This window comes from Sminthopsis crassicaudata, chromosome 2, assembly GCF_048593235.1.
Source record: "Sminthopsis crassicaudata isolate SCR6 chromosome 2, ASM4859323v1, whole genome shotgun sequence".
Classification (NCBI taxonomy): Eukaryota; Metazoa; Chordata; class Mammalia; order Dasyuromorphia; family Dasyuridae; genus Sminthopsis; species Sminthopsis crassicaudata.
In genome coordinates, this window is record NC_133618.1 from 456,208,750 (window position 1) to 456,235,531 (window position 26,782).

The following is a 26,782-nucleotide window of genomic DNA, read 5'->3' on the forward strand; positions in this document are numbered from 1 at the left end:
AATGGTACCTGCACATATATTGCTACTCATGTTTGGGTGAAAGTTAGGTGATAATTGCCCCAGGAGTCCACATTTGATATCAAGTGGGATGTTGAAAACTTATCCAGCTGAGGAAATAGATGATCTATAAAAGCAGTAATGCTATTGGATGCTTAAGTGCATGGCTACTTCCATACCACTATGATTCTCTAAAGACAGTACATGCTGCTGAAAAGAATAGTGAATTGTCCATCATAAAAATACACCCTTTAATTTTTTTCTTTCTATAGAATCCCAGGAATCAGCAAGTCTGCCCACATCTGTTGTAAAAATTTATTGGGGATTAATGAGGAAATAGCAGACATTGATACCATCCTAGAAGAACATTTATTATGTTTTAAACAAATTCAAAGAGTAAGGCAATTTCAGAGAATAATTTCCCTAATTAAAAAAATGGCACAGTACTCACAAGGGTCAAAATCAAAATACCTATCATTGCCAAATGACCACGGAAAGCCTATTTAGAACTGCTGGCTCAGGAAAGACTTTCTGGGAAGCTAGTATTTCCTAGTGTGACCTTTTATTCCAGACTATATCAAGGTCTCTCTCTGTATCCCAATCTCTTTACAGAAATAATACCAAACTATATTTCTATTGCAGAGCTTACTTGGATGTCAATGAATTGAAGAACATTCTTAAATTGGATGGATCCACACACCTTAATATCTTTTTTGCAAACTCCTCAGAGGAAGAGCTGGCTGGAGTTGCGACTTGGCCTTGGGACAAGGAGGCCTTGATGCATTTAGGTAAGTCTCAAACACTTATGAGGTTTTCTCTTTGGGAGGTAAGCCACTTGGGTTCTAGTTTATTTCCAGTGTCTAATCAGTTCAGTCTTAATCTCTGGGTGATAAACTATAGTAATTGCCAGAGAGATGAGGAGAAATGTTTGCTTTAAATGAATTATGGTCTTTTATTTTGAGACAACATTGCCCTTTCTCTATTCTCATATTCGCATTCAGGTTAATGGCCTTTGAGGAAGTGTCATGGGTTTTGAGTAGAGAGTAGAAAGAAATAAGAAAGATCTTGTGGAAATAGAAGTGACAAAATTTAGTGATAGCTATATGCAATTATGTAGAAGGGAGTAGGTGAAGATTCTAAGGTTGTAAGCCTGGGAGACTTGAAAGGGAGTGATGCCATGAATTCTAGTAGAGAATTTTTGGAAGAGGGGTGTATTTGAAAAAAAAAAAAAGATATCATGAGATCTGTAATCAAGATCAGGACCTATCCATACCTGCTCATTTATACAATTCACTCTGGCCTATCCAAAATAAAAAGGGTGACAATTTTATTTAGTGGTTATTGCTTCCAGCATAGAACCCACCTTCTAAGGGGCACCTAGGCTAATGGCTTTTCTGAATGTCTCAGTTGACTTGGTTGTGTTTCATTGATTATAGCAAACTTACTACAATGTATATATATTATTAGTTCACAATAAGAATTAGACATTTGAGAGATTGTGAGGATATTAGATCTTTCTTTAAGTTCCTTTGAATTTTATAATCCATTATGATATATAATCTATGAGTCATCTAATTTTTTAAGAAAAGGTAAAATATGAGAAGCATATTGACATGTAGGAGAAATATTGTTTAGTTAGGATCCAGAAGATCTCACTGCAGAGTTGTGATAGTAAAAATTTAATATTTGGCTTTCTGGAGGAAATAAAAAGTGGACCCATAACCTACTCTTATGATAAATAAAAAAATACACACACACACACACACACACACACACACACACACACATACACACACACAAAATCATTTTCTGATATGTAGCAATGGCCTGTTTTCAAGGTGGAGATGTTCATGCTGAAACTCTAACTTCAGCCCTCATGAGCCAATGCAAGGTGACTATAGAAGTGATCTGCCTAACACTTAATTGCTATGTGATCTTGGAGAAGTGATATGAACTCTTTAGGTACTACTTACCACATCTGTAAATAAATGGGTTGGACTAAATGTTCTCTGTGGTTTCTTTTCTTATCAATAGCTCAAGTGCAATAGTAGACCACTGGAACTAGAAAGAGGAAGACCTAAGACTAAAATCTATTTCAGATATTTCCTAGATGTGCGATCTTTAAGTCATTTAATCTTTGCCTGCTTCAGTTTCCTTATCTATAATAAAGAGCATTAGCAATGTTGTGAAGATCAAATGAAATAATATTTATAAAGTTCTTTGTAAGTCTTAAAACTCAATGTCTAGCTATTATTATACAATATATATGTTAATTTTTAAGTACGAATTTATGCAATGTTCTGATTTTATATGCTGGAGTATTCTTTCCATTGGTACAGGTTATAATCTCTTATGAACTTATTGTCTTTTGCCAGTTTTGTTCATGTCTTTCCATAAATTCTCCATAGGGAATCTTCTTGTGCTCATTCTTTTCTAATATTTTTAGATATCATTTAACTATTCAGGTCATTCATCTGTAAACCCTTACTCTCATTACATGATGATTTCTCCTCCTATTCTAACCCATTATTCAATTCAGTGAACAAAAATTAGAAATTACCATCATTTTTTAGCAATATCCAAGAAGCTCTAGGTCTAGTTTGAAGTATTCAGTCTTGTGATTAGATGCCTTGATATAAACTGAAATTCAGAATTGTGCCTCTTGTAAGAGAACCGCCTTCTATTTTTCCTAAAGTTGTCTGCTGATTAAGACTAGTTTCCCATCTATGGCTCTGTTGCATGTAAGAGAACTGAGCATAATATGGAGAGTACCTGGCTTTCTCCCTGCCCACTTATCCACTTTAGATGCTCTCCATGCCATTCCCTATATGTCTTCCAAAATACTTATAATGTTGTGGCACAGTCCCCAGACATTTGAGTACCATGAGTTGGGGAGCAGGATAGAGTTTTGTTCAGATGGGAGTTCCTTTTTGCACTTAATTTCTGGTCTTAAAACATACTATTCCAGGGAATTGTTGCCAGATATTTGCAATAATACCTTCTCACTAGTCTTTTTGCTTACATTTTCTTTTATGTCTGATTCTTCTTCACCCAGCCACCAAAAAAAAAAAAAAAATATTGTTCTAAAACCCCATTTCCATAATATAATACAATAGACATCTTATGTGAAAAACACTGTGCTAGGCTTTGGTAAACTTATGAAGTTTAGAAAAGATACAGCCTCACAGAGCTTACAATGTAGTGAAACAAAGAAGATATTAGTATGGATAAATAGAGTTAGCAATATTACATGGTAAATTCACTAGATAATTCTAAAACAAAGTTGTGTATGAAGTCTGAAGAGAAAAAAAAATTATTTTCAGTCAAGGAGAATTAAGGAAAAAGCTGATTACTCTCTCCCTTTCCCCTCATGAAAACATTTTTAGTTCTCATTAAAGGATGGGTTAAAGTCCAAAAATTTTGGTTGAACATTCCGGTTTTTTCACACAGTGTTTTTTTTTTTTCTTTTTTTTCTTTTTAAAAAATTTTAAAATTTTATTCTGATCTTAAGAAATAAACATGAATACAATAATAAGCTGTGAAAATAAAACAAAATAAAAATGAGTGAGCAAGGGAAAAAGCACCTAGTCATAAATAGCTAATATGATTTAAATAAGTTCTGGATTCATATTCAGAAGAAGATACTGAGATTAAAAAAATTCATTCCATCAAAAAAAGAAAAGGCATACAGTTACACTATATTTTCAACTGAATGAATGAATGAATGTGAGAATGCAAAAGCATCTAATAAGTGTTTATAATATGTCAGGCACTGGGCTAAGAACTAAGACATAAATAGAAAAATATAAATGATCTCTGTCCTAAAAGACGTTATAGTTTAATCGGCAAGGGAAAACATAAAGAGAAATTTGGCCAGAGAGGGTATTTTGTTCTAGCAAGTAACGGGATGAGTGTAGCCATAATACAATAAAAGAGCTTTTCAGATAGTGATAGTGTTGCTGGTATGATCACTGTTCCTGGAATAAAGAGGTAGAAGAGGCTAGAGGCTGAGGAAACATGTTGAATAGGAAAGAGGAAGTAAAAAAGATTGAGTAGCTGGTAATACAGAGTTCTCATCAATCAGGACAGTCTAATATCCCACAATGCCACTCATGCAGTATACACACCACATAAATATAATCTTGAAGACAAGATTTTTCCTATATATGCAAGTAGCATTAGTGCCTAACACAATGACATGTACTCACAAAGTTTTCAATCAGTGTTGGCTATTGTTGGTTCTTGCTGACCTTGTCTGTGGCCCCATGGAAAAGGTCCTGAGACATACCAAATTACCTAAGTCACAGATTCATAGCATCAATTTTATGGGTGGTTACACTAATATACCCAAGATCCAGAAACTTCCTCAGTGGAAAGGAGCTCCATAAGAGTATCAATCCTGATAAGGCTATTGTCTTTGGTGGTGTTGCCCAGTCTGTCTTCTTATCTGGAGAGAAATTTAAGAATGTTCAGGACTTATTGATGTTGGCTATCACTGTTCTTTCTCTTGGTTTAGAAATTTCAGGTGAAGTTAGGACAATTCTGATCAAACACACAACGCTAGCTCTACCAAGCAGACACAAACCTAATTTACTACTACCCAGACAATTAGATTGATGTACTTATTCAAATCTATGAAGTTGAGAGATTAATGGCAAAGGATAACAACCTATTTGGCAAGTTTGAACTTCCAGAAATCCCCCATAGTTCCAGGAGTATTCCTCAGACTGAAATAGCATTTGACATTGATGCAAATAGCATCCTCCGTGTTTCTGTTGTGGATAAAAAGCACTGGCAAGGAGAATAACATTACCATCACCAATTGCTAAAGTCATCTGAGCAAAAATGACATTGAGATCTAAAAAAATAAGAAATACAACACTGAAAAAAGAAAAGCAAAGAAATGGGGTGTCTTCTAAGAACTCACTTGAATCTTATGCTTTCAACATGAAGATCACAATGCAGAATGAGAAGCTTCAAGGCAGAATTGGTAATGAAGGCAAAGAGATCATTGACATGTAAAGAAATAATGACTGGTTGGATAATAACCAGACAGTTGAGTAGGAAGAATTCAAGCATCAACAGAAAGAATTGGAGGTCTGCAACCAAATCAATACTAAATTATACTAGAGTATAGGAGGCATGGTAGAAGGCACACCTGGGTGTTTCCAGGGAGTGATTTAGAAATGCTTCATCTGAACACAGAACTGAAGAGGATGAAAAAAGCTGAAGGACTCAGATTTATAGTAAATCAGTGACAGCTTAAAAATAATGTTTAAGCTACTATGAAAATCTAGGCATTCTGAATGTGTACAGAGGGAGAAAATTTGACAACCTTGTACTTTATAAATACTATGAGCAAGAAATTCAAGTCCTGTCCTGGAGACTAAAAACTATTTAAAGATACACATCCCTCAAAAGTATTTATTAAGTACTTACTACATGCAATATATTTAGCTACACTCTAAAGGGTACAAAATTAAATAAGACATGATCATGAATTCAAGAAACTTATTCTAGTAGGAATAATTAGACATGTTCCCAGATAAACAACAAATTATTCTGAATAAGTATGTAAAAGAATTAGAAAGCGTTCTAAAATCAGAGGACAAAGATTCAGTGCACTGAGTCAGGAAATCTGGCTTCTAGTCATGGTTTTGCTATTTGTTAGCTGACTCACCTTGTGTGAGTCACCTACCCTTTCCCCAAGTCTTATTCATCTACAAAATGAAAGGGTTGGAGTAGATGGTCTATAAAGTCATTTCTAGCTCTAAAATCATAGAAAGATAACTTCCAGCTGGGATAATCACTAAAATCTTTGTGGAGGAGGTAACATTTTATCAGAGCAAAAAAAGAGAGACAGAGAGAGAGAGAGAGAGAGAGAGAGAGAGAGAGAGAGAGAGAGAGAGAGAGAGAGAGAGAGAGAGACTAAAGATTGATTCACAGATCAAGAGAGGTAGTTCTATATGTGATATCCCAGTTATTAAGTCATCATAATCAGGCAGATCTATTATACTCACCCTTATAATCTTGTCCACCCAATCTTGTTAAGCCACACACACATATATGTGTACAACATATTAGGGGATGTACCCCAAAAAATTTTATTTTACTACATTTGTTTTATGAATTGTTTTACTGTAATTAAACATTTGTTAAATGCTAAATGCCATTATTTTTATTCATCAAAATAGAAAAAGCTTTTTATTTTTAAACTAACAACTAAAAAACTTTGCTTTAAAAATATAAACAAAGGAAACCCAAAATGCCATATTTAAGACATTAGAGTATGCTTGGGCATAGGTAAATGGGATGCTTCCTAATCTGTATTCACTGTTGGGATTTGTTTTGGTATCCAATTTTCATCAGGTAATCTCAAGTTGACTATAGATACTGAAAAGGAAAATAAATTTCTTGTGTAAACAATTTTCTACCTCTTAGTCTGTGGATTCATCTTTTATTTTATTCCATTCTTTCTTGTAATTATAAATCCTATGCATTACTTATTAATTTTAAAAAATTGAAATATGTCACATAATTCTTGTCTAAATACTAGTCATCTGATGAAGCAAAAGCCCCTTCTTGAGAATTGTAAGCTGATGTAGGTTTTGATTGCCATGAGAAAGACATTCTCATAAGTACAGAAAACATCTATATCTTGTCTAAGGAGTCTCTTTCAACCCCAGTCAATCCCACTTTATATTAGCTTTGTCTTGATCTCCTTGTCCTGGAGTTAAGCTAAAATGTCCTAGGGAAAAAAAAAAAAAGACATGAGACAGTGAGTTTCATATTATGTCTGAAAAAAATATCTAGGAAGGATTTCCTGTTTTAGTTTCTTTTATTCCTCCTTATAACAATCCTCATGCATTTTTTCCTTTATCTTTACAAAAGAAGGAATTAAGCAGGGCAGAATTAATAGAATCTGTGATTTTCCATAACTTAGTGAGCTTGTCATCTCAGCAATTTCCCTAGTGATAAAATTCCCTTGGCTAAAATCTTTCTCCAATCTTGTTTCCCCATATTAACAGGGTACTACAGTCAAATTTTATTCTGTCATCATTCTTTGTGACATAACTTTTCCCCTTAATTCTAATGGCTGCTTACAAGTTTGTTCAGTCCTAAATATTAACCTGCCATAACATTAATTTGTGTTTTAAAGGTTGGGTACATGTCTTAAAATTTGTTCACTCCATGCTAAGCAAGGTGCCATTTCTCCATGAGTCATAAAATATACAGAAACAGAAAATTCCATTTCAGAAGGTTTGCTCTGTTTTTATTTTGAACCAAGTGGTGCAGAATATACAGTTCAGTGCTGTAAGAATTGTCTACATACTCCAACAAGGAGATGTACTTTATCATTTTTAGAAAAGGGCAATATATTCCTATCTTGGACCACTGTGGAAGTTATCTCAGTCAATGAATATTAGAGATCGAAGGGATCGAATCAAACATCTAGCTCAAACTCACATACAAAACCTCTAATGTCTTGTACTATATTATTGGCAAGTGGTTATATACAATTTCTTTCAACATTATCAGTGACTAAGAAAGTACTACTTTATGAGGAATCCCATTTGTTCCATTATTGAATGATTCTAAATGATTTAAAAAATCATTTTTTCTTATGTTGAGCTGAAATCTGTCTCCCTGTAATTCCTCCTATTTTGTAGTGTTGGTTTTGCATTACAGGATAACAGAAAAAGTCATTAACCTAAGATCCAGCAACTTGTTTAAAAAGCATTGATTACTGTATTATAATGGATTTCCTATGTAATCTTATACATTTTATTTTATGAATCTAAAATTGTCTTTCCAATAAGAGGTCCAGAGGCTTCACAAGATTGCCAAAGTGGCCTATCCACATACATACATACACACACACATACACACACACACACACACACACAAATACACACACACACAAAGAAATAATCTCATAGGGTTACAAGGTCACAGAAGGTACCTTTAAATGCCCCACTTTAAAGATAATGAAACTGAAGCCTAGAGAAATGAAACGTCCTGCACACATTTAATAGGTGCCCCAAGTGGACATGAATTCAGGTCTTCCTGACTCTTGAGAGCGGTGCCTTCTCTACTATAATACATTCCCTTGACAACCCTACAGAAATTTGAAGATCATGATCACATTCAGCTTCTCCAGGCTGAATTATATCCTCAGTCCCCTCATGTGGCATGACTTTAAGTCCTTTTACCATGCTGATTTCCCTTCTCTAAATGTACTCTGCCTTGCCATTAAAATGTGGCATCCAGAGTGGAGCATTATACTGTAGGTATGAAATTACATAACATCTTTAGCATCTCTCATCCAGTGAATTCCCATCAATGGTCACGGAGTTAGCAAATATCTGATTCTCCTGACTTGAAACAAGGATACTTATATTAACTCAGTGTGTTAACTCAGTGTGGTTGATGAGGTGATGGTTCTCTAATTTACATATACTTAGTACTTAATATGGTAATGTAATAAATACTTTAGACTCTATTCCTGACTATCCTCATGGTGATTATCTGACTGAGACTGAGGCCTGTCCAAAGGACCTCATCTAATATACATTATTAATATTTTCTCCATCACTTTAATAAAGCTGGAGAATCAGCAAAACAATAAATCAAGCTTTGATTTGTAGCATTTGCTCATTTCTAAAATGTAAAAGGTTACTCCGAAAACTGAACAGTTAAGTTCCCACGAGACAGGTCAAGCTGGCTCCAGAATATCCCTGTTGATACTTCAGTCTTGTTTCCCTCTCTACAGTTTTTTTTTTCCTTTCCTTACTGTAGATGCTCTATTTTCTCTCAGCCAATCCACTTCCTTTTTCCTCCTTCCAAATCCTGCTGCAATGTCCCTCCTCCCTTCATGAAGCCTTCCCTGGCTGACTACCCAAAGCTAGTATCTCTTTTTATTCCCAATATTCCCTTCAGGTTATGAGGATACCTAATCATCATAGTTTACAAATATGAATGAGGTGCTTGGACTAGATGACCTTTTTTAAGGTCTCTTAGAAATGAAATAACTTCGCTTCAAAGCTTGCCTCTTACTCTTACATGATATGCTTCTGGCAAGTCACAATCTAAATGTCCTTTTTTGCATTTCCTTAGTTGCAAAATGATAGCACTGAACTGGCAGGAAAAATATAGGATTATAGCTGTAAATGGACTGATGAGGCTATCCAGTTCAACTTTTATTTTTTTTTATATTTGAAGAAAACTAGATGCAACAAGGAGAAGTGATTTACTCCAAGCAAATATATAACATACATTAGAGGTGGAATTTGACTTCAGAATAAGTGTCTTTTCCTCTTTTGCATCCCAAGATACCTTCTACATCTACATCTATAATTCTGTACTCACTAAACTAGAGAGCAAGAGATATTGGGCTAGTCCTAACCCTTCTTCCAAGTTATTGAATAACCTTGTGAAAGTGATTCATCTTTTCTTAAACAATATTAGGTTCCTTATTTGTAAAATTGGGGTGTTAGACCATGTAATGTCAAAAAATAGACCATATATGCTGTAACAAATATAGAAAATTATGGAAAGATTCACATGCTCTAATGCAAAGTAAAGCTGAGCCAAGAATTTAATATACATAATTACTATAACAATATAAATGGAAAGACACCCACTTGTACATACAAACATCAAAAGTTATTGTTGTGAAATTATAAAGAATAAGCTTGGTTCTGAATAAGACATAAGCCTGGATTCTTTTAGCCCACCTTTTGTGGCAGTGAAAGGTCCACATGGTTGCATGTTTTTGACTTTTTCTATATATTGATCTGTTTTGCTGATTTTTTTCTTCATTTTTCTTCTATTTTCTTTTCTCTTTCTTTTTTTCTTTTGGCCTTTAAAGTACTGTTTGTTATAGGAATTGGTTCTTTGGGAGGAGGAGGAATGTTACCTGGGGAAACTATGAGAATATAAAAAAAAGACATTCATAAAAATTTATTTTTATGAAGTCTATTTTATGATTCTATGTTACACTATAATTTTAGAATAAAGTGAGCAAATAGACTTCCTGAAATCAAATTATTAGATTATCAGCTCCATGTCTTTCTATGTAAGACACAAATAATAAATCATTTCTTAATTGAATATAAAAAAGGATAGGTAGAGAAGATAAAGGATTGAGTCATGGTGGATCTATAGTCTTTTGTGGGTTTTTTTCACACTGAAATTATGATTTTATTGGTATAAGGAGCTTCTGATGAGGAACTTTATCTACTATTGCTTCTCTTCATCTTAGAATGTCTTATAGAGCTGTCTGGAAGCACTGAGAGGGTAGGTGTTTACAGGCGAGAAATTGCATTAAGAAGGTAAAAGATAAAGGTAAAATGTTTGGATTTGAGTTGTAAAGACATAGCTAAAAGATAAAGATCAATGCTAAGATATAAAGCCATTGGATTGGGCCTTTGGGCATATAGTCTATGGAACTACATCACATTTTCCATTTCCTAAATTCAGTGGTTATACAGTGAAACTTTAGACAAAGTTGCTCAATGTATTGAAAAAGTCCAAAGCTATGTGCAATAATGTGAACCTTCTACTTCCACCAAGAGATGAGTTAAGAGAATCCTCTCCTATATATAGCCATATAATACTCATGGAATACTATTTTACCAACCACTGAATCTGAGCCCTCTAGTTCTTAGTATGCTCATCCATAAATGAAGGAAGTAGACTAAAAAATCCCTATGGTGCTTTCCATCTTTTGTTGTATATTTTACATTCGAGGATTCCTTTCCATTCTGATGTGCAAGATTCTGTGATTCTAATGTTTTTGCAGACAACACTTTGTGAGTACCTTCTTGGAAATTAGTGAAGGCACAGTCCTACCTGAATTCATTGTGCATGTCTGAGAGGCAGTTATTGGATGGCCTTTTTTTTTCCTTCCTTTTTAATTTTGCTTCAAAATTTCTAGGTAGTGGAGCAGCTAGGTGGTACAGTGCATAGAGCACCAGCCCTGAAGTTAGGAGGACCTGAGTTTAAATGTGGTCTCAGACACTTAATACTTTCCTGGCTGTGTGACCCTGGGCAAATCATTTAACCCCCAAACCTCAATTATTAGGTACCAGTGATATGCAGGATTTTATACACAATGGAAAACTAGATATATTTTCCTATCCAGAGAAATTGTCACAAAATCCAAAACAAACAAACAAAAAATGAAAACAAAAGGCATTGGCAATAAAATGAGCAAATAAGGTCAGAATTTGGGAGTCACCAGGTAGAATAACAAAACATTTTTTTTCTTTTCATTTTCTCTACAAACATGTCTATTTTGGCACTAACTTCTTAAACAAAATTTCTCTTCCAAATAAATTAAACAAGATAATTTCCTGAGGTCACTTTCAATTCAAACTTTGAGATTGCCTGAGACAGAATAAGTGCTTACTAACTGCTTATTGACTGACTGACTGATTGATTGATTCTGTCATTCTCAATTATATGTCATTTTACTGAGAAACAATTTATTGTACTTCTCAATTTACCTGGTTTTCCCCTTGCAGGTGGTATCGTCCTGAACCCATCATTCTATGGCATTCCTGGGCACACACACACAATGACCCATGAGATTGGGCATAGTCTAGGTCTTTACCATATCTTTCGAGGTATATCGGAAATCCAGTCCTGTAGTGACCCATGTATGGAGATTGAGCCTTCCTTTGAAACTGGAGACCTCTGCAGTGATACCAACCCAGCTCCTAAGCACAAGTTGTGTGGGGACCCAGCACCAGGAAATGATACATGTGGTTTCCGAACCTTCCTCAACACACCATACAACAACTTCATGAGCTATGCAGGTATGTAATTTGGTACTAAATTTTATGAATCTACCACTATGCTTATATAGCTTGAGCACAGAGAGGACATTATTTTTGGTAGAAGCCTTGGAATATAGTCTCTTCTGATGTGATTCAATTCATGGTCTCCAATAAGTTGTTTTCCCTTAGCCTAGTCTTGTCATTTATCAAATGAGATGATAATAGGTGTTTCAAAAGGAGCACTGTGAGGATCAAATGAGATGAGAACTTTAGAAAGTTAAAATCACTCTATAAATCTTGATTGCTACATTTACTTAGCTCTATGAATTTGATTAAGTCATTTTCCCAGAGTCATATCTTGAGTGATGGTGATAAATAACCACTTTCATTAATTAATTTACAGATTGTAATGGAGAAATGGATTACAAATGTCAAAAGGTTATTTTATATGTGTATATATATATACATACATACATATACATATACATATACCCATATATATACACATACATACATATATATACACATACACGCACATATATATATTATAAACATATATGTTAAATCACTATGGAAGATTTTGTATCATTTTCAATAATGATAATTTTAGTAATAACAATAATGTCACTTTTTGTAGGTTGCTATTTGAAAGATTCCAAAACAAAAACCTCCTTATTTATCTAAAATATCAGATGCCTTTAAATTTTTCTCTGCATCCCCAAGTCTGGAAACACACACTTTATTTAGTCCACTTTTTTTTTCTTTTATAGAATCTAGTTTCATTGGAAATAAACAAAACAAAAACTCATCCCTGAGATTCAGTTTCCTCACCTAATAAAGTAAATCATTGGACAAAATACTGCCTAGGCTTCATTCTAATTCTGGAATTTTAAGTTACTTTCGAACTATTCAGATTCCATGAATTTTCATGAATTTTTTTTTTTTTCTGAGGCAATTGGGGCTAAGTGACTTGACTAGGAAGTGTTGTATCTGAGTTCAGATTTGAACTTGGGTCCTCTAACTTCAAGGCTGGTGCTCTGTCCACTGTGCCATCTAGCTGCCCCAGATTCCATGAACTTTTAAAAAAGAACTGGCTGCTATCACATTTTTTTAGCCTCCTGGAAAACATCAGACCTGTCCTCTAGTATCTTTACCCTGAAGGAGTGTGATGAGCTTACTATAAATAAGGATAAAAAAGATACATAACCATTCTAAAGAGTTCCACAATATTTGCATAAAAGCAGATCCCCACAGGAATAAAGATCCCTGATGAGGTCCATATTCAACCTCAATAGTCCAATCACTGGGTAATAGTGATTCTGCCTTTCACATATTTAAGCACAAATACATGTTTACTGATTTAACTGGTCTTTAGCACCTTTCCTATGGATAGCTCATTCTACAAGCAGAATTAACAATAGCATGATCTGGGATGTTTGTCTTCCTCTTGTGAGTTTAAGAACTTCCATTAGCTACCAGACCACCATAAAAATAAATCTTTCCTCATCCTTTTTCTTTTTCTTTTCTTTTTTTAACATATATAGAGTGATTGATTTATCATGGTGACTTTTTTTTTTTAAAAGAACCCCTCAGCTCACTGACCCATTCAGAGCAGAACTAATTCATTAAGTTGTGATAACAAACTTGCACCCACAAAAGCATATTTAAGGCAACCACAGCTTTGAAATGTTTGTTTTCCTTATACTCTGATAGATGGTGTGACAAAAGTAGCTGGATTAAATTCAAAAAACAGGACAGGATCAGGTTCTTGGTGGTGAACTACTCAAGACAGATCTTACTGTGGATGTAGGAACTGGGAATCCATTTCTTAGGACCTTGGACAACTCATATTTTCTTTTTGGAATGGATCTTTCCCATTCAGCATCTGATATTAGACATTTATTAAATACTTACAATATGTACTGGATTTCATCATGTATTAGAAGTCATAAACACATAAATATGACGTAATCCTCACCTTTAAACAGCTTACAATCTGGTAGGGATAGTAATAAAATTATATAAATAAATGTGATACATACTTAAGAATATTACAAAGTACTATGAGATCAGATGAAGGAGGTGATGTGGGGGGAAAAAAAGTATACTTGAAGTGGGTTGAAAACTAGAGATATTTATTACTATAAAAATAATAATAAAGATAAAACTACTTCCCATTTATATTTCACAGGATAACAGAATCAGAGATGTAGAACTGGAAGGAAACTTAAGGCTTATTGACTCTAACCTCCCATTTTACAGATGAGGAAATTGAGGCCTAAGGTCACATAGCTAGTAAATATCTGAGACAGAGTTTGATATCAGGTCTTTGGACTCTTAAGTCAAGTGTATTGTGCACTGTGTCACCATACTACTTCACTTTTAACTCACTCATGCATTGGATCTTATTTTAAAATTTCTTAAACAACTAAACATAATTTAGCACAAAAGGAATTGTCATGTAATAGAATTTTGGGGTTTACCATTTTGTGATAGTCTTAGTGTTCAAGATGCACAAAGATCTTAAGTAAAAGTAAGTAAAAAAAGTAAAGTAAAAAGTAAAGTAAAGTAAAGTAAGAAGTAAAAAAGTATTTGATTTTTAGACTGTACTCTCTTTCAGGGCAACATTATGCCATTTTTTAATTCTGTCATTTTACTCCTTAGCAGAGTACCTTGTCAATAGTAGTCATTTGATAAATGATGATTCTATTAAGTTATTATATTAATCTAATTCTAAGGCTCTTTCAATTCCTTGTTCACTTGTCAGTAGTAGCTTCAGGAAAATGAACATGGAAGAACCTGGCTATTCTCTTTAATGTCGGCATTAAAGATTTAGCTTGATTATTCATTCACTAACTCACTCACTCACTCCTTCATTCATTCATTCATTCATTCATTCAACAAATATTTACTGAGTTTCCCTTGAGGAAAAAAAAAAAAAGAGGAAAAAACACATAGTATGTGATCAAAATTCTACTCAATAAAAGACTTTAAAAGCACAGATTAAAAATTAATTGGAAACCTAATACTTAAAAATAAGTGGTTCAAAGAACAAATCATAGAAACAATCAATAATTTCATTAAAAATAATTACAATATTGAAAAAACATGCCAAAATTTATGGAATACAGCCAAATCAGTACTTAAGGAAAATTTTGTTTTAATTGCTTATATCAATGATAGTAAAAAAAAATCTGATCAAAGATTTAGGCAAACAACTAAAAAAAAAAAAAGAAACCAACACAATGACAACAACAACAAAAATTAATTCCCCTTAACTAAACACCAAAATAAAAATCCTAAAATAGAAAATGTTAAAGATTAACAAAATCCAAAGTAAAACAACAATAATAACAGCAAAATCATTGAATTAAAATAAAATCAGGTGTTGGTTTTGGGAAAAATAAATAAACTATTGACTAATTTTATTTTTTAAAAGAAAGCAGAAAACCAAATTACCAATATTAAAAAAATTAAAAATCATAAAGCTAAATTCACAACCAAGAAAGAGGAAGTAAAAGCAGTCATCAGCAGGAATTTTGCCCAATTATCTTCCAATAAAGTGTATAATATTTATACAAAATATATACATTCCTCAGATTAACAGAACAGCAAATAGAATATTTATTTAACCCTATCTTAGAAAAAGGAATTAAACAAATTATTATCCCTAACAGGGGGTAGAGGGGAAGAGGGAGGAGAGAGAAGATGAGATGAAAAACAGGACCAGATGAATTTACAACTTAGTTGTATCAAAAATTTAAAGAATAATTTTAGTACTACATAAAATATTTGGGAAAAAATAAGTAAGAAGGAGTTTTGCCATATTCCTTCTAAGTAACAAATATGATCTTGCTACTTAAACCAGGGTATTCAAAACAGAAAGAAAACTATAATGCAATTGTTTTAGTGAATATCATTGTACACATTTTTAATAAAACACTAACAAGATCAAAAGAATATATCACAAAAAAACAAAACATATTATATGGCAGAAAGAATCTGTATCAGGAATAGAGATAGTTCAGTATTGGCAAAATTGTAAACATAAATTGACCATATATCAATAATTAAAACAACAAATATCACATGATTATTTAAATAGATGCAGATTCATTTATTTGTTTTACAAAACACAAAATTTTTGCCTAATTTTAAAAAAATAAATTAAACTTTGCTTAAAAAGACTAAAGTTATAAGCCTCTCCAATAAAATCAGAGATGAAACAAGAATGTCTATTATCACTAATACTTTTTAAGTATTGCTCTACAAATGTTACCTATAGTACTAAGACAAGGAAAAAAATGAAGAAATAAGCATGAACATTGAGGGGAAAAAAAGCAAAACAATCACTTTTTTTCATAGGATATGATAACTTATTTAGAAAATCCTACTGTCAATTAAAAAGATAATTTAAAATACTAATAACTTAACTAAAGTTGCAAGATAAAAAATAAACCCAGACAAATTATTAGCATTTCTAAATAATTCCAACAAAATCTAGCACAATCTTCATTTAAGATAACTACAAACAGCATATAATACATGGAAGTGAACCTGTCAACACTCCTATAGAAATTATATGAACATAATTAAAATACATTTCACACAAATCAAACCATTCTGAAAATTGGAGAAATAGGTAGATCAAGCCTACAATATTATAAAAATGACAATAATACCTAAATTGAGTTTCTTATTCAGTGACTAACTGATTACTCAGATAATTAAAATACCAAAAAATATATTTCATAGAGCTAAGAAAAATGATAAAAATTAATTTGGAAAAACAAGGTCAAGGCTATTGCTGTAATTAATGGGAAAAAATAGAAGGAAGGGGAACTAGCAATATCTAGCAATATCTTAAACTATAGTACAAAGCTGTAATCATCAAAATAGTTTGATATATATATATATACAGAGAGAGAGATAGAGAGAGAGAGAGAGAGAGAGAAAGTTGAAGAGTTGGTGACCAAACAAGAGAGTTTATATATGAAGCAAAGAGAAAAATTTTGATTATATAAAATTTTGTACAAATTAAATGCAATTAAAATTATAAGAAAAACATGAAAATAGGAATCTTTATAGCAATTTTTCAGATAAACTTTTTTTTTTTTTTTCTGAGGCTTGGGTTACGTGACTTTCCCAGGGCCACACAGCTAGTGTTAAGTGTCTGAGACCAGATTTGAACTTGGGTCCTCCTGAATTCAGGGCTGATGCTCTATCCACTGCGCCACCTAGCTGCCCCCATATTTCATTTCTAAAATACAGGATTCAAATTTATAAGAATAAGAAGCATTTCCCAATTGATAAATAGTCAAAAAATGTGAATAGGTAGTTTTCAAAGGAAGATATCCAAACTGTCAATAGTCATGGAAAGATGATATAAATCACTAATAATTAGAGGAATAAAAATTAAAACAAATCTTAAGGTATTTCTTCACACTCATCAGATTGGTTAAGATAACAAAGATGGAAAATGGCAAATGTTGGAGAGGATGTGAGCAAACAAGTACACTAATTCACCAGTGATGAAGCTGCAAACTAGTCCAACCATTCTGAAAAACAATTTGGAACTGTGACCAAAAGACTTTTAAATAGTGTCTTCACAATGTTGCTACTAGATTTATACCCCTTAAAGAGATTAAAGAAGAAAAGGACCCATAAGAACAAAAATATTTATTGTAGTTCTTTTTGTGGTGGCAAAGAATTGGAAACTGAGAAGTTGTTTATAATTGAAAGAATGATTGAATAAGTTATGTCATATGAATATGATGGAATAATACTGTGCTGATAGAATTGATGAAGGCTGAACTTTTGATGCCAAGATGGCATAGGAGAAAGGAACTCCCTGAAGTCTTCCCAAATTCCCCTCCAAATAATTAATAAACTATCTCAGAATTGGAACAGGTAAGCACTTTAGCAGTCTGTTAAGACTCACTAGGTAAGAGGGCAGTGAGGGTCCAAAAGCAGAAACAGCAGCCAACCTCACTGCAGGGGTCCTGAAGCAGGGCTTGAAGTCTCTAGTGAGACTCCAACCTCCTGCAAACCAGCAGCAAATACTTGCCTTTAGGCAAGTGAGCAATCTATCCAGCATAACTACTCTAGCAACCCCATTCCTCAGTACAAGCTGGAAAGGAAGCCTATTTTCCAGTGAAAGCAGGTGGGAAAACCCAAAACCCTAGAACAAAAATCTTGGTACAGTACAGAACCACAGTACAGCTCTCAACATAAAAATATCAAGTCTTTCTTCTCTCTCTCTCTCTCTCTCTCTCTCTCTCTCTCTCTCTCTCTCTCTCTCTCTCTCTCTCTCTCTTTCTCACACACACACACATACACAAATGAAGAAAAAAAAAAAACAAAAAAAGAACTTGATTGTATTTAGAAAGTTACTATGGTTACAGGGAGCATCAAGACATACAGTAAGAAGAGCACAATAATGTCAAAATGGCTACATGTAAAGCCTCAAAGAAAAATGTAATTAGGTTTCAAGCCCAAAAAGAATTTCTGGGAGACCTTAAATCTTTTTTTAAGGTTTTTATCCTTCTTTAAAAAGCAAATTAGAGAAATAGAAGAAAAATTGAAAAAAAGAAATAAAAGTAATGTCAGAGAATCATGGGAAAAGAGTAAATAGTATGGGAAAATATATATAAATATATACCTAGGAAAATAATTCCCCCCAAAATAGAATTCATTAAATGAAAAAGGGAGTACAAAAAGCTCATTGAAAAATAAATTCTTTATAAAACAGAACTGAACAGGTAGAAATTAATGATTCTCTGAGACATCAAGATATGATTAAACAAAAACTTTTAAAATTGGGGGGGGGAAGAAGAAAATGTGAATGTTTTCAATGGAAAAGCAATTTACCCAGAAAAAAAGTAGATCCAGGAAAGATAATTTAAGAATATTGGATTACCTGGAAATAATGATTAAAAAAAATAATTAAAAAAAAAGGTCTAGACAACATCTTTCAAGAAACTATCAAAAAAAACTGATATATATTTTAAAATTATCTTGTGCTTATTTTTTTAATTAAAAAAAAAGTAAAATAAATATATGTTGCTTTGTTGCTTGCAACCTAGGAAGGGAATTAAGATTATGAATCTCATAAGAGAGATACAGAGCACAATGACACTTTGAGGGATGCCCCAGCTTCTACAAATAGCCATTCCTGTTTGTGTCCTAATGCCTTTTTGAATAATCCTATATCCTGTCCATACAAATCTTACACATAATGAAGATCCAAAGGTTTTTATTTATGGTCCCACATTGATCTTTTAAATTTTTTCATAAAATAATCTCACTCAAGTTTTAGAAAATATTCCTTTTTACATCTCCCTTCTTACCCCACCTAGCCCAATATGTTGGGATTTGTTGAGAAAGCCAATGCTTACCTGATACATGTTATTTAGGTTTGAATTTTCATTTAATTATCATTTACAATGAGCTGATTCCTAGACTGGCTTCTGTTTGATAAAGAGCATGCTGACTTTAATTTTTGTGTGCCCAAGAGAAGAAAAGACTGAAAAGAGACTACTGGCCTGGGAGTTAGTAACAGGAGTTCTAAGTTACAAACTTTTCCTTAACTAATTATGTGAACCTAAAGCTACTTACCCATTTGAATCTCAATTTGCCCACAGATAAAGGGAAAAATTAAACTGGATTATCTTTCTAAGATATCTTTTAGTTCTAATTCCCTATATTCATTTTTTTATGTTAAACATAGTAAAAATATATATTAAATCCAATATATGCATACATGTTTATACAATATTTTTCTGCACAAGAAAAATCAAATCAAACAGGAAAAAAAATTAGAAATAAAATAAAATGCAAGCAAACAACAACAAAGAGTGAAAATACTATTTTGTGAACCACATTCATTTCCCACAGTCCTCTCTCTGGGGGTGGATAGTTCTTTTCATCACAAAATCATTGGAACTGGTCTTAATCATCTCATTGTTAAAAAGAGCGATGTCCATCAGAACTGATCATCTTATAATCTTGTTATTGTCATGTACAATGTTCTTCTGATTCCACTCATTTCACTTAGCCTCAATTCATGTAACTCTCCAGGCTTTTCTGAATTCATCCTGCTGATTGTTTCTTACAGAACAATAATATTCCATAAATTCATATGCCATAATTTATTCAACCATTCTCTATCTGATGGTTTCTTCTCAGTTTCCATTTTCTTGCCACTACAAAAAGGGCTACCACAAACATTTTCGCCCATGTGGGTCCCTTTAATTCCTTAAAGCTCTCTTTGGGATATAAAAGGCCAATAGAAACACTGCTGGATCAAAGGGTATGTACAGTTTGATAACTCTTTGGACATAGTTCCAAATTGCTCTCCAGAATGGTTGGATCCATTCACAATTCCACCAACAAAGTAACATCCTATATAACATTCTATGTTCTTTTCAGTCTATTTTCTGTGATTCCTTCTACCTCTATTAATTAGAGGAAAGCGCAGTTTGAAGAAAAAAATCTGTTAAAAAGAATTCAGAAATGTATTACAAATTTTGATATAAATTATTTTAAGTTAATTAATTTTAGGTTTTTAATTATTTTATTAACCATTAGCATTGAGCTCTTCAATTAGCACAGATAACCCCAAATAGGCCATGATCCTTCTGCATTTTCCAAGAATGAAAAGGTTAATGAGGCCATTTTATTAAAAGGTTGCCTTCCCATAAAGTATTGGATAAGTATGAGACATTATCGTCTTTGAGATTTCTCGTTGTCTCATACTGTCTAGCTCATATTCTTATCACCAGTAGGAGTCCCAATGCCTGTCTTCTTATCACTGTCTTGCTTGTGTGCTGCCTCGTATTTAATTTATAGAATTAGAATAAAGAGAGATTGGGCAGAGAGAGGAGCTATTTCCCCCTATTTTAACATCTTTATTCATTTAGAACACTGTCCCCCACATTCTATATTCTATTCTTTTATCATCCTGCTGATTCATTTCCCAAAGTTATATAAAAATTTGTGTTCATCTTAAGATTGTAAATGGGAGTTGAAATGGGTCTATTAATGGGTTTTTATTAGTAGTCTTAGCATCTTTAGGGCTTACCATAGGCCTCTCATCTTTTTCTGGCCCCTTGAACCATAATCACATGATTGTTGTCATTGCTCTCAGAAAGAGTGTGTCGAACTATTCCTCTCTCCCCTGAAGTGGCTCCATTCAGTATCCCATTGACTGACTTTCTAAATCAGTAGCCATTTCCAAATCTTAGTCAGTAAAAACTTTCTTCTATTTTGCCTTCTTCTATTAGAATGTAAGCTCCTTGAAGGGAAGATCCAGTCTCATTTTTTTTCATTTATGTCTCCATTGCTTAAGGGAGTCCTTATTTTCATTCATTCATTCATTCATTCCCTAGAAATAGTATAAGAAAAATAGGATTTAAATAATTTTGTGTTCTCTTTGTCATCTCCTAGCATTGTACCATCTTTCTTTAACATCAGACCTATCCCTTTCTTGTTATTCTGATCTGAATAGAGGAAAAAATTATTTTATTTCCTTAGGGTTTTTACAAGACTTAGTTTATTTCAAGTTTTAAGTTTTTTTTTTAATTATTATAGCTTTTTATTTACAAAACATATGCATGGGTAATTTTTCAACACTGACCCTTGCAAAACCTTCTGTTCTAACTTTTCCTCTCCTTTCCCTCACTCCCCCCCTAGCTGGCAGGTAGTCCAATACATGTTAAATATGTTAAAGTATATGTTAAATACAATATATGTATATATATTTATATAATTATCTTGCTATACAAAAAAAAATTGGATCTATAAAGAAAGTAATAAAAACCTGAGAGGGAAAACAAAAATGCAAGCAAACAACAGAAAGAGTAGAAATGCTACATTGTGATCCACACTCATTTCCCATAGTTCTCTCTCTGGGTGTAAGCTTTAAGTTTTTATAGGTTGTTCCAGAACTCTCTTCTCTCTCTTACCTTTGCTTTTTTTCTCTCTGAGTGTTCTCAGTATACAATTTGTTGTCAGAAAACCTGGATTTGAAGGCTTCTTCTGCTACTTTCTATCTGTATGAGTTATTTTGGTCTTTTACTTCTCTGCCTATAGAGCTTAAAGTGCTGATTAGATCAGTTTGAGTTTTAGGGTCTATTAGCTTCTGTATATTTCTCCTATAACTTCAAAAATTTCCTTCACACTCTTCATTTCACCCATTACTCTTTCCTATACCATCTTCTTTCTTTTGATTCTCATTCCTTCTTAAAACAAAATAAAACAAGAAACTGTACATATTCCTAAATCTAGTTCCTCGAGTTCAGAGATCATTTTTTTTTATTCTTTTTTCCAAAAAGAAGAACAAGTTAACTTATCTTTATATCCCATTTCAGACATAGGAATTACAAGACCAAGAACTGGAAGAAAATTTATAGGTCATCCAAATCAGACACTTTAGTCAAGATGATCTAAATTTAAATCATGCAGTAGATACATATTAATTGTGTAGTCCTATGCAAATCACCTAATCTTTTGGGGCCTCCTTTTCCTCATCTATAATATGAGTGAGCTGAACTTGATGGCCTCTAAGATCCTTTAGAGGCAATTTAGCATGAGGGCTAAAACTCTGAGTCTGGAATCAGGAAAAAAAAAATGAATACAAATCCAATCTCACATTCTTACTAGCTGCTGATCCTGAACAATACTCTTAAATGTCTGCCTCAATTTCCTTAACTTTAAAAAGAGGAAAATAACAGCATCTACTTTCCAGGGTTGTTATGAAGGTCAAATGAGATATTTGTAAAAAAAATTTAACACAGCACCCATCAGATAGCAGGTACTATATAAACATATATCCTCTTTTCTTTTTCCCCTTATATGTCTAGATCTTCTGAAACTGAGATAGAAAGGTTAAGCTACTTTCTCAAAGTTTACTTTGGATCAAAGTAAAGACCCAAACCAGGAGTAGGACTTACATTCAGCATCCCTTCCATAGGCTACTTTGCTTTCAAAGAGCTTCCCATGTTCTGTTTCATGTGAACATTTTCCTCTCTGTGTCAATCTATTCTAACATATATGTAGAGGGAAATACCATACACAAAGTAAGCAGTTATAGATTTTTGTTGATGATATAATTGATTTGCTCTTGAATTCTTATTTGAGTTGTAGAATCTAAATTTTTTCTTAGTAATAAGATGTGAACCAGATACTTGGCTTTAAGGGGGAATGCATGATGCTGAGCCAAGGATACAGAAATGGGGGAGAACAGGTCTCCCCATCAGTTGTTGCTAACTTAGGTTGTTTGAAGGGTTTGGATAGAGTTCTTAGACTAAAGAATTAGCTAGGGACTTTGCAGAGTATCTAATCCAATTCCCTCATTTTACAAATGAGGAAACAGACCTAGAGGCATTAAGTGATTTGCTGAAGATCATCAAAATAGTAGCAGATATGAAATCAAAACCCTATCTTGAAATGCTGAGCTCACTTGTCTCTCAAAAAGGCTCCAAATCCCACCTCAGGAGGGGAATCTGAGGCTTATGAAAAGAGCTGTGTAGTAAAGAGAAGTACAAATTTATTTTTGAAGATTTTACAAACTCAGGGGTATATTGCTTTTCTGCCATTCCTTCAGTGGTCCTTCCTTGGTTTTTGGCAGCAAAGTGATAACAATGCCTAGAGTGTTAGGCCTGGAGTCAGGGAAACCTGAGTTCAAATCTAAGATACATGAAATGTGAGACTCTGAGCAAATCACTAACTCTGCCTGAATTTCCTCATCTGTAAAGTGTATATAATAATAACTGCCTGACAGTGTTGTTGTGAGAATCAAATGAGATAATAAATGTAAAGGTTTTATCACAGTGCATATAATAAGTCATATATGCACATTTTCTGGCTTTCTTCAGGAATATTTATGGATTTTATAAAATGTTAGAAGGCTTGATCATCACTACTAACTGAAGAATGAAGAATCAGCTTCTTTAATCCTTTTACTCCCACCACAGAGTTGAGTGCAAGGCTGCTATTCCCAAACTCCCTGCACCTGCTAACCTTATTTTCTGTTTGTTTGATAAAGCAAGTTAATACTATGACATCAATGACAGCAAGTTTATTTTAAGAATTGCTTTGAAACTGCTCCCTCTACCCCCACAAGTTGCCCCCCCAAAAAAAACACACACACACACACACACACACAATCCTAGCTGCAGTAGCTCTGACTAGGAAACTCTGTGAAGCCTTATTTGTTCCAACTTAAGCCAAAACAACTTCTTCACACCATTCCTGGAGTTAAGCAATTTTGATGCAAGTGGGAAGGATAAAGACTAATCTTTATTGCCCAGAGTTTATTTCTGGGTCTTAGAAGGCATCCAGAATCCTGGCTAGAGAAAAAAAAAAAAAAAGTTCTTTGTCATTAACTAGCCAAGGAGATATTCAGATTATTCACAGGATAATAGTTTTAAAGCCAGAAGGACCGTTACACATTAGTTATGTCATCCCTCTGTCTCAGTCTCATAATCTGTTACTTTTTTGTTACCATTAGTGATCCCTGGAGTATCATGAAGAGTGGGGAAGGTGACATAAAACTGAAAAAGTTCAAATGTTGAAATTATCCAGAAAATGGGGAGGGAAGACAGAAAAAAAGAGAAAGACATAGAGAGAAATAAAGACAGGAAAAAAAAAAAAAACAGGGAAAGAGAGACAAACTTGGAAGACAAAGATATGCAGAAAGACAGAAAAGAGGGGAAGCAGAGAAGGAGGAAGAGAGAGAAGGAAAGACAGAAGCATAGACAGAGAAAAGAGGGGGGAGTACAGGGAGGCAAAATAAGGGGGGATGACAGTAAAAGAGAGAAACTGTAGAGACAGACTGCTATGCAGAGATAGAAAGAGACATGTGAGAAAAATGAAAGACAGAGATGGAGAGAAAAGGGGAAAGGAAGGAGAGACAAAGATGGAGGATGGAGAGAAACAATAAGAAAAGAGAGAAAGAGCAGAGACAAAGAAAAATATAGAAAGATAGAGAGGGTAGTTTGAAAGAAGCAGCAAGAGAGAAAGACAGAGAGAAGAGGAGGAAAGAGGGAGGAGAAAGAGAGGCAGAGAGATAGACAAAGAGAGGGCGAACTGGAAAAAGAAACAGCAGAGAGAAGACAGAGGAATGGAAAGAGAGAGGGGAGAGACTGAAATAGAGAGAAAGGCAGAGTCAAAGAAAAACAGATGGAGGGAGAGAGAAAGACAGAGACACAGAGATAGAAAGACAAACTAGAAGTCATTGAGTTTCACTCTAATTCCAAGCAAAAAGTTTGTATATATTACTTAAGGGATTGTTAGTGAGTTATTTAAAGGGAAACACTTCTCTCAAGAATAGATCATGTCATAATAACATTTCTTTTTCTGTCAAATTTTCTAGAATGTTATACCAAAGTATTCTATAGAAAAAGATTACTTACATTTTAGCAAAGTACTCGATATAAAAGATTTTGAGATGTGAGCTAGATGACAATACAATCAAGTGGATTTTGTATTAGTTGAATGACTGAACAAAAAGAGTCACTATTTGTATTTCATTTTGTACTTCATTTTTGTTGGGGGTCTTTTCTGGAGTGTCTCACGTATCCAACTTTGTTCCACTGATTTTTATCAGTGATTTGAATATAAATACAAAGAGCTTGCTTTCCAAATTTGCAGATGATGCTAAGCCAGGGTTTGGGAGTGAAGAATAGTGTAGGATAATAAACTCAAAGCATCAAGAATCTTGACAGTTTAAAACATTGAACCAAGAAGAAGAAATTTAATAGGGATAAGGAGAAAGTCTGACACAGGTTCCAAAAATTATTTTCACAAGTACAAAATGGGCAGATGTGGCTAGGCAGAAGTTCATCTAAAAAACACTGGCACTCTTAGTAGACCCTTCAGCTCAAAATTAGTCAACAAATCTGCAATGTCAGTCAATTAATTAAGCTTATATAACTATAACCTTAGCCTCCATTTAGAAAAATAGCATGTTGAGAGATAGTCCTATTGCCCTCTGCTCTAGTTAGACCACAGATGGAGCATTGTGTTTTCAGTTGAGAGAGTCACATTTGAGAAGGGACATAGGAAAAGCTAATCACAACAAAATTTAAAAATAGCTTCAGAATCATTCTATATAAGGAAGAAACTAAAGGTTCCTGTACATAAAATTTCCTGTACATAAAATTTAATTGAGATATGTAGATTATTAGTTTTCTAAGTTTTAAAAAGACCTCTACTCGGGAGGATTAAATTCATTTTCCTTTATTCCAAAAGCAAAAGTAGGAGCAATAGGAGCAATGGATAGAAGATGTAATGAGATGGACTTAAGTTTGTTATAAGGGAAAATTGCTTAACAATTAGAGTTATACAAAAGTTAAGATGGGCTGCCTTAGGAAGTTGTAGATTACTCTTCCATAGAGACCTTCAAGCAAAGACTATATATCTTGCTGGGGATGTTATAATTGCTGTTTTAAGTATGAGCTGTATTAAATCTCCAAGTTTCCATATACCGCTACTTATTGCATAGGACAAGATTAACAAATCAATGTGTAAAGTGATGCAGTGAATTTATTGTTGTTATTTGTTTCTTTGTTGGGGGTTTTCCTGTTCTAGTCAACTAGCAACTGGTAAAAATTAATGTAGCTGCCAAATTTTTAGTCATAAACTATGTACAAATTAAAACAACACTGAAATTCCATCCTATGCTCATAGATTGGGAAAGTTCCTCCAAAAAAGTAAATTTGACAATTGTTGGATTTATCTCAAAATAGTCACACTTAAGGCAATTTTGGTGGACCTAGGAATTGATGGAACTATTCTGGAAAACAAAATTTAGTATTTTGTTAAAGTTATTCAAGCTGTACATGATCTTTGACTTAGTGATACCACTGTTAGTCATCTACTCCAAACAGGTTGAAGACAGAGGGAAAGGACTTATATGTACACAATAGCATTTTTGGTTGTAGCAAAAGAATTGGAAACCAATTGGGTGCATATCAATTAGGAGATGGATGAGCAAATTA

The 26,782-nt window shown here is 33.5% G+C and overlaps 1 protein-coding gene across 1 annotated transcript in view; it reads left to right on the forward strand.

Moving 5' to 3' along the window:
* The window catches only part of PAPPA (pappalysin 1), a 263,111-nt gene that overhangs the window by 54,376 nt on the left and 181,953 nt on the right, over window positions 1-26,782 (forward strand). The window contains exons 3-4 of the mRNA XM_074292900.1: window positions 640-785; window positions 11,526-11,819. Of these exons, the coding sequence (XP_074149001.1) occupies window positions 640-785; window positions 11,526-11,819 (440 nt within the window). The remainder of the gene's footprint in view (window positions 1-639; window positions 786-11,525; window positions 11,820-26,782) is intronic.